Here is a 10,278-nt window from a genome sequence, read left to right on the forward strand (position 1 = left end):
TTAACTGTCTGCTGCCAAGAGACAGGGCTCAGCCGGCACCACTAAAAGGCCAGGAGAGGGAATAAATTTGTTTGTTTATAAAAGGGCAGCTTCACTGCTTAGAAACAACAAAACCCTACAGCCCTTTCTGCTTCATGAGTGTAACAGGCATACTAGGAAGTTGAGAACAAGACAAGAGGCACACAAGATCCTATGAATTCAGGCCAAGACCCTGTTGGCATCATGATGGCACTGAGTCCAAGGCAGCGGTGATGACTATGTGCTGTATGTATCCAGGATCCCAGTGCAGACAGAATATTTAATTAAACCAATTCCTCTGCAGCAGACAGTTAATCCAGTGCTACCAGTTTACCACATACACTGGGGCAACTGGTTGAAGCTGACTCTCCTGACCTTCTGTCCTGGTTTGACGTAGTAACCAGTAAAGTGGGCTTCCAGATCTCATGACAGCCAGAAAACCCTCAGCTGTTTAATAAGCTCTTTGGAGGCTGATAAAATATTTGTATATATTCATTTCCTGTCCAAGAGAGACAAGCGTGGAGGCTTTAATTAGAAAAATCAAGCTGAGGGGATCTCTCAACATGCAAGAGATGTGAGAAGGTATTTCCACTAACCAAACAGGCCAAAGGGTAGCAAGATATGCCAGCTCCAAAACCAGACCAATTCTTCACCAAACCTCAGCAGGGGATAGGCAGGAGGAAACAAAACTTTCTCACTCACACAGAAAGCCACTCAATAAAACAGACTAGACCCAAAAGAATTGGAAAGTAGTCCATCGTCTTTGCTCCAGAATCACTAGGAGGCAAAAGGCCTCTTGTGGCTCTTGATGGCACTGTACTGGGGGATGCTTCAAGGAAGAGGAGGAAGGATTGCTGAGAAATCCTAAGGCACTCGCATCTTTGCAACATCGGTCATGACAAGATTTTAGCTGCACCAAGTTGAGCTCCTGATCAGCAGGGAGAGTAGCTCCTGCCCCAAGCAACCAGGCAGGCATGCTCTCAGGCAGCAAACAGCTGTGTTAGGACATCGGTGCACACTCGGGAGGAGGGAGAGAAATCTTCCATGTATGAGAGACTCAGTTCTGGCTCCAACTCAGTGCAGAAACATCATCTGTCCTCACAGTCAACGCCTGGTGCTGCTGAAGCACTTCTCAGAAAGCAAACCGTGGTTCTTGTATAGCATCCCGATACCTTCATGTTGGCTCAGGAAAAGCCTCAAGAGAAATGGCCCTGGATAAACCTTGCTTCGTAGTTATATCAAGGGACTGTTTCGCTAAAGCTTCACACAGAAGATCCACAACTCTTTTGTTTCTTGACAATGAAGAGGACCTGCTGAACTTCTGGCTTGTACACAACAAGGAGGGTGACTTTCCCCCATGGGGGCAGGTAAGGCGGTGCATGGTTTGAGAGGCATTTAATTACAGAGCCAAGTCCTCAGGTTATAGACACTTCTGTGGTGGTGGTGGAGAGTGGTCAGGTTGGCAGGCACTAAGGGAAGTGGCAGAGGGGGAGCGACAGAGTTCCTGCAGCTATTAATATGGTTCTGGCTTTAAACTCTTGTACAAGCAGCAGGTGAAAATCATCCCAAAGATCTACAGGGCATAAAGGGAAGAGAGAAATGCATGAAAAAATAAGATGGATGCAGTGGAGGCAGCAGCTTGCAAACCAACAGCCTGGACCTAGACTGGAGTGGCAGCTAACTCCTGCCTGGGGTTACAGCACTCCACCTTGCAATAAGCAGCAGGAGATAACATAATGTGTGCAAATCCTCATAATTAATCACCAGCAGCTTCTCTGGGGTGTAATTTGGCTACTTGCCAGAACAAAGGGGAAGATGAGGAACTCACAGAGACAACTGCATCTGGAAGAAAAGAATAGCCTGTGCCCTCCCCTCTAAAATGGGAGAGGGGGACATCCATATCTTACCCCTTAATTCATTACCCCCATCTCATCATTTGCAGACCCACAGTGCCGTTCCTCAATATGACACAACTGAGGGAGAAATTCTGGATGACTTAAAATAATCCTAATGAGCCAGGGTAGGAAAGTCCTCCAGAGAGGCTCTTCAGCTGCACAGGCAACCATGGCACATCCCCACAAGAGGTCTCTCTCAGGCTGCCAAACCGTCTGCCATGGCCAACACTGCCCTTCCCACAGCCCAGGAGCAAAAGTCTCTCCCCCCTTGCCCAGCTGGCTGCACTCCTTCACCAGAAGCAAATTTTACACACTGGCAAAATAGGCTTTCTCTTTGGATCTAGTGAATCCTCGGGTCCCCGAAGTACCTGGCAACTTCTTGTCAGGTAGGGAAGAGCTTAAAACATCCAATTTTTATCATCCCTCAGCTCTAGGGTTGCTTTAACTTCTGTCTAGCACCCCAAAACCCCACTCAGCCCTTTTACCTGCACGCAAGCAATGCTGATCCCCACTGCCCCAATAATTTTCAGATGCTCTTGAATGAAGTTTTCCAGCTTCGTAATGCAACCGCTCTGCAGGGTGAGAAGAGGGACATAGAGAATCAGCTTCATTTTAACCTCTTGTTCACTTTAATCCAATGTTTGCAACCCTTGAAAGCAATGCTATAAAAAGTAGTGTCTGTGAGCAACCTCTTCCCCTGACATCATTGGAAAAGCTACACAGATGATGTAAACTGCATCATGTTTTGCATTGCTCTGGACCTACTGGCTCAGGAACTGTTGAACAAACTGTGGCTGCTAGCTGGGCAGGAGAAATGCAGAAGAACCGGCCACATCACACAGAGGGAACGTGTCGTTTTTCTCTGAGATACGGGGAGAAAGGTTCTCTTACTCACTGCCTAGCATGTGCCTGGAAAGGGTGTTCACTCCTGTCAGGCCAAAAGGCCAGGGAAATCTTGCTGAGTGGATCCAGTGCCAAGACCTCTAACATGACAAGAGCCTTTTAAGAGTAAACCCCTCCCACTGCTATTTATGACAGCAGTGAGTTTCAGCATGGACCTGGAAAGCCAAGCTCTGTCTCTGCCTTGCAACTGCATCCTTGGCTGCCAGCGTGACCTTTCCCTCCCTGTTTCAGGCACAAGTTTTTGTTGTCATAAGGCAAAAATAAAGTAGTAATAGCATTCTCTGGTTTTGGGTTGGGTTCTGTTTGGGGTTTTTTGGGGGTTTGGTTTTTTTTTTTTAAGAGTTCCCTTTATATAATTAAATTGTTTAATCTACTGAGGCAGGTTTTCCATGGTAACAGCAGGGGGATTTATTGTGTAGGCAATAGCACTGCCCCAGGGGTGTTAGGGGCCCTCCTGCCCCAGAAGTTTACAGTGGATACAGACACCTACACACACACAGGCAGAGGGAAGAAGCGAGCACGCAGCACTCCAGGGAGGGATGGCAAAGGCCTCACTTTTCCCATGCCAGTATTAGGTTTTAGAGTCAGCTCCAGCTGCCCTGATACGAACTCCCGTTCCTTGATCTGACCCTTTTCTAGGTTTTTCTTCCTCAAAGCCACTAAAATTCTTTCAGAACTCTTGACTGAGACCTCATATCATGATATGCAGCATCTGACTATAGATGCAAATCTCCCCTTACAACTTTTTCTCCTTTAGAGCTACCCCAACATATTTGGCAGCCTACAGGGCCTCTCTTAATAATGCAGCTGGGCAGCTGCCTCCAGCTTCCCACAGCACAGAGAGAGAACAGGAATTGCCAGGCCTGTCCCTCAAACAGTTGTGGGTTTCCACTCTCAGAAACACTTCTTCAGCCCTTGGACTCTCTTCTGCAGTTCATCGTTGCATCTTGCCTGGAAGCAAAACTTACGGGAAAGTGTTATTCCTGAAGAGCAAAACCCAGCCAAGCAGCTGGACATAAGAGGGGGTTTGGTAGATCAAAAAGACTCGCTGTTCATTCCCCAAAGATAGATGGTTGGTTTCCTTTCAGCTGTTTGAGTAGCTGGGCTAAATGGCAGATGTTATTCACACTCCTCTTCCGAGTCCTGCTCAAAGCACAGACTGTTAGAAGAAGTACCTGCTTTGAAGGGGCCACCTCTTCATCCACAGCCCTCCTTAACTGTCAGGGGGACAGGAACAAGGAAAAAGCTCCAGTTGGTGCTCCCTAGGCTCAATACAGCCAGCAAAGGTGCTGGTTCCACTGATGAGAAAAAGGATTACGCTACCCCACAGAGAGTGTCACAGTGAGCAAGTTAAAGCCAGGTGACAGGACTAGAGGGTGCCAAAATAAACGCAAGAACTTTTATCAGCCTTATGCAAACTGGATGAATAAATGGTCTGACAGCTACCTGTTTACTTACTCAGCTAGCCTGGGATTCAGCTTGCTTTTTCTAGAAAAGATACAAGCCCCTCTATCTCCAGCCTTCTTTTCAGCCTAAACTGCAGCCCACTGGAACTGGTCTGCTACAGGGCCTTCCTTCTTCCCCATACACTATTTCTTCATGTTGTAGGTCAAATCCCACTATCTCAGTCAAGGACCAGAAGTATCTCCATTTGCACTGAGTAATTCCAATGACAGGAAGCAGTGTCAGATGCAGAGCTCACATGCAAGTTTCTTGCCAGAACCAACCACCTCTCCTGCTTCCCCCATCACTGGCATACTCTGTAGTAACAAACACAATTTACTATTTTTCTCTATATCTACATATAAAATCAGAGCCTAGGCAGCCGAATGCTCAACTAGAGAAATTAATTCTACTTTCTAAGGAATCCTACTGACAGTTTGCAGCATCAACTCAACACCCGCACTCCTGGCCCACCTCCTTTACATAGTTTATGACAGGCGGCTCTGAAGCCCTTTTGCTCTTTACCTCCTTGTAGATGTTGGAAGGATGGTCTCTTCGGCCACAGAGGTCAGTTATTGTCTTACAGCAGCTGTCTGGGACTTTCCGTCCATTGGCCTCAGGAGATTTGATCCACAGGCTGTCAACCCAGTCTGTGTAGTTGTTGCTCCCACAGCACTTGAACTGCATGCACACAGAGCAAAGGCTGAGCTTGCGAGCATTGCAAACTCCTTCTCCCTCCAGCCTCCCACGCCAAGCCCTGGGCATCACTCTCCTTTGCAGAGAGACACCAGAGCTATCTCACAGTCTTTTTTGTTTGTTTGTTTTTAGGCTACTATAATTACTAGTGACTTTTGCATTAGGAGTCCCCAGAATGGCCATTAAGTATCAGCTTCATCCATCTTTTAGCAGCTGTGACTTTTGGTTACTGCTGGAATGAACTGTAACCAGAGCACACCTGCAGCTGCACTGGACTGGCAAGTGTTAATGGCAATAACAGGGTAAGTTTACTTACCAGTTACTATCGCAAATGCACCTGCTATAGCAGTATGCATATAGTAGGCCCCGTGTTTTGAAAGTGCCTGTGCACAAGGATCCTTCCTGTGGGAAAGCCTGTCAGAACTGCGGCAGCCCTAACCTGAACCACCCCTGAGCCAGGCACAGCTAGCAACAGCAGCAGGAAGGCTCTTCTTTCATTATATCTTGCTCTCTAGGGTACTGAGCAGCTTAATGAAAAACGTCAGCAATTTCTCCAAAGCCTTAAAGTGGGAAGTAGAAACAGCTGTCAAGAATGACTCAGCAGCTCTGGTTCACTCTGGGAGCAATCCAGATGTTGTTTCCCCAGTGCTACTGGGCATGCAATTCAGAGATCACACCATGCCATTCTGCCAGTTGCACAGTCCAGGCCCTGTACCCCACACAACCTTGTCTTGAATCAGAAGCAGCAGAACATACACTCAACATACAGAAGAAACATCTGTATGTTGGATGTTAAGAGCCCTGACAAACACACCGTTTGTGGGTTTGATTTTAAGCCCTGCAATTGTATTAATTCTCCCTGCCTTTACAGATACCTACCTCCTGCTGCAGTTTGTCTACTGCACTGGTAACACTCTCTTCTCCCTCCTTCCGGTACTTCTGGGTCATGGTGTTCTTCAAATTTTGCTTCAGTTCCATGCTTAGCTGAATGGAAGAGACAAGTAGTATAAAATCACAAGGCAAACTCACCCCTCAGAGCAGCCCAGAGCCCTGCATACGTTCCATTGCCTTTACTCCACGGAAAAAGCAGAGAGCCTAGTGGAAGCCACAGCTTCCTTCAAGATCATCCTCCAAGGTTTGACTGGACCAGGCTTATTTCAAATTGATTACAGATCATGCCTCCATTTTCATAACTGGAAAGAGGTTCTTCAGGACTAAATTTCAGCCTGCACTACACATGACCATATGGGTCCTCACTTTGAATATGTAAGATTACCAAGACACGCCTGCACTAAAAGAGAATACAAAACTGCCTGCTTAAATATGAATATGCCTGTGAGACCATGTGCAGTTTTCTCCCTCTGAAGCCTGTGACAAAATACTAAAAATCAGATCACTCTGTCCAGGAGCAGGAAGAAATCAGAGTCCTCGGCATGCTGGACTGAAGCCCTGTAGCCTGAATAGCTATTGTATCGGCATCAAAAAGGATGCCACAGGAGGGCATTAAGTGTGCAGTTGCGAAAGTACTGCAAGGCCTTTCTTGTCAACAGTGATAGGGAGATAAGGCCTGATTTTGGAAGTACAGAATTTCTGAAAGCATCATCACAAACCACTGGCATGTTCAGGTGATTGGATTCAAACATTTATTCCTGTGGATGCTCTTTTAATCTGAATTCTTTTCACCTATCGAGGTCATAGCCAAAAAGTGCCAAGATCTGCATCTTTTTTTTTGTCATCCTAGTTCATACAGCAACACTGCTTTAGTCCAACATCTGTGAAATGCGAAGTTTCCTATTCCAATAAACAACGTCAACACGCACTTTAAATGGGGTCAGTGAATGGAACAGGTGGGTAGGCACTCTACACACCTTTTATTCTACACAGTAAGTAGTAAATGAGAAGTCAAGCATCTGGTTATTCTGAACCGTGCTAAATACAGTCTGCAGTTTATTCTCCCTTTGAAACACTGTTTTTTCCAACCCCATGTGTCTAATGGGGACAACACCTACCTCACAGAGATGGTAAGAGGCTTCATTCATTAATATTTGCAAAATGCTTTGAGATCCTGGGCTGGGAAGCTCTACAGAAGTGCAAAGGACTTAGTGTAATAAAAAGAAAGGAAAAGGTTCAGCAGCTGGAATGGATCAGAGGCAAATAAAGAGGAGAGTCCATTAGCAGAATTATTACTTGGGAGAAAAGCAGTTACCTGCGGGCTCACGGGGAAGTACTGCAGCATGGAATAGAGATAACAAAAGAAACAGTTTAGACACATACATGCAAGCCTTAGACACCAAAGCAATGGCTGAAATAAAACCAGTGGCAAACAGAGCAAGCAGCCTGCAACCAGGAAAGAAGGCAGATTTGTCAGCCAGGGGCAAGGGGAACTGCAGCTATTGGTAAGAGATGCCCTCAAATGATCTAAAGCATTCAAGGGTACAGCTCCAAATATGTCATCCCTTATTTCAACCTAAGGATCAGCTCCTCTTCAACCATTGTCATATATGAACCTCGTGCCTTTGCATGGATAGATGGACGGACCTCAACTTCTCACCGTGCCTGCAAGGATTTATCTTTCCCTGTTAAATACACACTCTCCTACCTCCTGTTAGGAGCCAGCACATTTCTTCGGCTCCTCACAAACCACCAGTGCCCATCTTAGCAAGGCAAACCACAGAAGGCTCAAGAGGAAAAGGAATGGAAAGGAATCCTGGCAGTGAAGCCAACAAGATCCGATGTCCAGCTGCTTTTCAGACAGCCACTTGACAACAATCCTAATTTGCCATTTCCAATCAATTTCCAGACATGAGAGGAACTTCCCAGGCTGTGCCTTGGTGGCTTAACTCCCTTTGAATACAAATGATGAGTTAAGCCTCTGCTCTCTGCAACTGCAAGAAGTGCCAAGCTAGAACTGCAGTGGTTGGGAGGCTGTGCTGTTCTCCAACCCCTCAGCTGGACTGATTAAGTAAAGCTCTCAAAAACTTCTTGACCTGAAAGGACCTCTCAGCTGGACCAGTTCAAAAGTATGGCAGCTAGCTTGCTGGATGCAGCCGGAACTGTTCCTATGTTCTGAATATACTAAGTGGCATTAATGTGCTTTCAATTGCTTGCACTATGCCTTGAAGGGTGTTAGAAGAGCTCCTAGATCTACAAAGCCTCAAAAATTGTCTTCTACAAGGCTCTGCAGAAAAACAGTGCATAGGGGTGAACCACAGGAAAGAGCTAAGCAGCAAGGCTGAGCAGCCTCCCTAGTAACCACCCACCACCACTTTGCCAAGAACCGTAAATAATCCAAGGTCTTCTGTATGGGGAGGGGAGTGAGTACGGATAAGTGGAAAGGTGAATCACAACCAGATCCCAGGTCCCAAGCCTCCAAGCCCAATTCTGGCTGGAGAAATGGGATGGTAGCCAGCTTTTTTCTCTCCCTGGTTTGAGTCTCTAAGGACTAATGTCCACTCACCTGCTGGTAGTAGATATAGGCCAGGATTCCAGCAATGATCTCCAGGAGAAAGATGCACAGCAACAATATGAAGTACTGTAAAATAATGGGAATAGCAGGACATTAGAACAGAATGTGAGGAGATGCCGGGAGCCAGCTTTTCATCAGCCAGTAAAATGCAGGACTGTCTTCATCGATGCTTTTCTGCAGTAGTGTTCAAAGGCAGGGGCTGGGATTAAGACCTCAATAGGGCAGGAAAGGAACAATCCCACAGGTTTAAAAAAATACCTCAAACCACAAGATAACGGAAGACAAGCAGCAGCAAGTGTGAGTTTAACTCACAGAGCCAGAGGGATGTAGAGAATGGAAAAGTGTGGGCAACAGAGATAAGATCACTGGACAAAAGCAAGTGGTTGCTGGATAACCTGATGACTACACTCAGTATCATAGAAAACATCTGATTCAGACAACAATACAAAAAAAGCGAAACTTTTGCTTTTTTTGATATTGTTTAGGACATTTCACCAAGTTACTAAGGAGCAATGTATGTTATAATGATGATTCAATAAAGCAACAAATGGCCCATTTCACCAAGGCAGACCACCTAAACATAGATTTATGTTCCCAGTGACTTCTGTGGGGCTCAACCAAAGGCTGAAGGGCACTATTAAAGCAAATGGGACTTTAGCACTGATTCACAGTCAGGACTGTGGCTGTATGTTCTGCTGGACTACAATATAAGGGGAAAAGTTCAGTATCTCAAAACCAGAGTGAGAAGAGCTCTTAGAAGACTACCAGGAGAACATAACTATTTCTTAAAAGTGCTTAATGGCAGTGCAACGGAAACCTGTTTACCACAAGGAGAATCAAACCGACAGTACAGAAAACTGTTTGGGAGCACTATTCCTATACACAAACAGTAAGGGAAGTCAAAACTATGAGGAGGAACATGTGTACCAGATTAAAGGGACTGGGCAGTCCTGAAGACAGGGTGATGTGGCCTCTTCTTCCTTAGGGTCAAAGACAACTTTTCAGGGAGAACCCCTGTCCTGACAGACAGCCCCTGCCTTGCTCCTAGTCAGCAATGAACAGGTTTTTTACAGATCTAGGCTGTTGTATGACTACTACTAAATTAATCTTTCTGTAGATAAAGCTGGAGACACCAGTTCCAGCCATAACAAGGTCCTCGTGCTAAGTCCCTGTAAAAGTTGGCCTCCCCACAACAGAACGCACAAAATATCTCCCATTTTCTGTTTTACCCTTGAGCTTAAAAAACAGCTGTTCCCAAGGAACAAAGCAAACAGCTCCCTACAAATATAACTGGACTTCAAACCATCTCTCCCTGGCACAAAGAAGAACAGCGAAGACCTGGACACAACAAGCTGACCTACACAGCACAGATGCCTTTTGTTGCACAAGGGTTACACTCCCACTGTGCACTCTCCTTTGCTAGGTATTTTAAAGCCCCTTTGCAGGAGTAAAATGACAAAGACACAAACACTCAGGCTTCCTCTTTTGCCCCCGTTGGGATTCAGCAGCTGCAAAGGAAAGACAGCTGGGTTTTATCTGCAGACTGGGCTTTAATCTGAGCGCACAATCTCAGGCTTTCACTCCATAGCTCCACACTCTCCCCCCAGCGGCCGAACACTGATCGTCTCTACAGACGCCTGTACAAGATACCCATTCATACCAGGGGTATGAGTCACTCAGCAGAGTTCGAATAGCTAAAGGCTGGCCCCAACACTCGCAGGAGGTTGAAAGGGGGCAAGAAAGGACGGTCATCCCTTGACACAAAGGCTGCCTTTCTTTTGATGGGACCTAGTTATGCCCTAACTGCTCTGACACCATCCCTTTGGTGTCAGAGGGGCAGGGCAGGGGCCGGAGGTG

At 46.3% G+C, this 10,278-nt stretch overlaps 1 protein-coding gene across 1 annotated transcript in view; it reads right to left on the reverse strand.

The window, feature by feature from the left end:
• Nucleotides 1–1,015: 1,015 nt before the first annotated feature.
• CD151 (CD151 molecule (Raph blood group)) overlaps nucleotides 1,016–10,278 on the reverse strand; it is a 13,430-nt gene continuing 4,167 nt past the window's right edge. The window contains exons 5-9 of the mRNA XM_009889383.1: nucleotides 8,413–8,487; nucleotides 5,835–5,939; nucleotides 4,785–4,940; nucleotides 2,399–2,485; nucleotides 1,016–1,591 (exon numbers count right to left, since the gene is read on the reverse strand). Of these exons, the coding sequence (XP_009887685.1) occupies nucleotides 1,532–1,591; nucleotides 2,399–2,485; nucleotides 4,785–4,940; nucleotides 5,835–5,939; nucleotides 8,413–8,487 (483 nt within the window). The 3' untranslated portion in view covers nucleotides 1,016–1,531. The remainder of the gene's footprint in view (nucleotides 1,592–2,398; nucleotides 2,486–4,784; nucleotides 4,941–5,834; nucleotides 5,940–8,412; nucleotides 8,488–10,278) is intronic.

Source organism: Charadrius vociferus, unplaced genomic scaffold, assembly GCF_000708025.1.
Source record: "Charadrius vociferus isolate BGI_N301 unplaced genomic scaffold, ASM70802v2 scaffold467, whole genome shotgun sequence".
NCBI lineage: Eukaryota > Metazoa > Chordata > Aves > Charadriiformes > Charadriidae > Charadrius > Charadrius vociferus.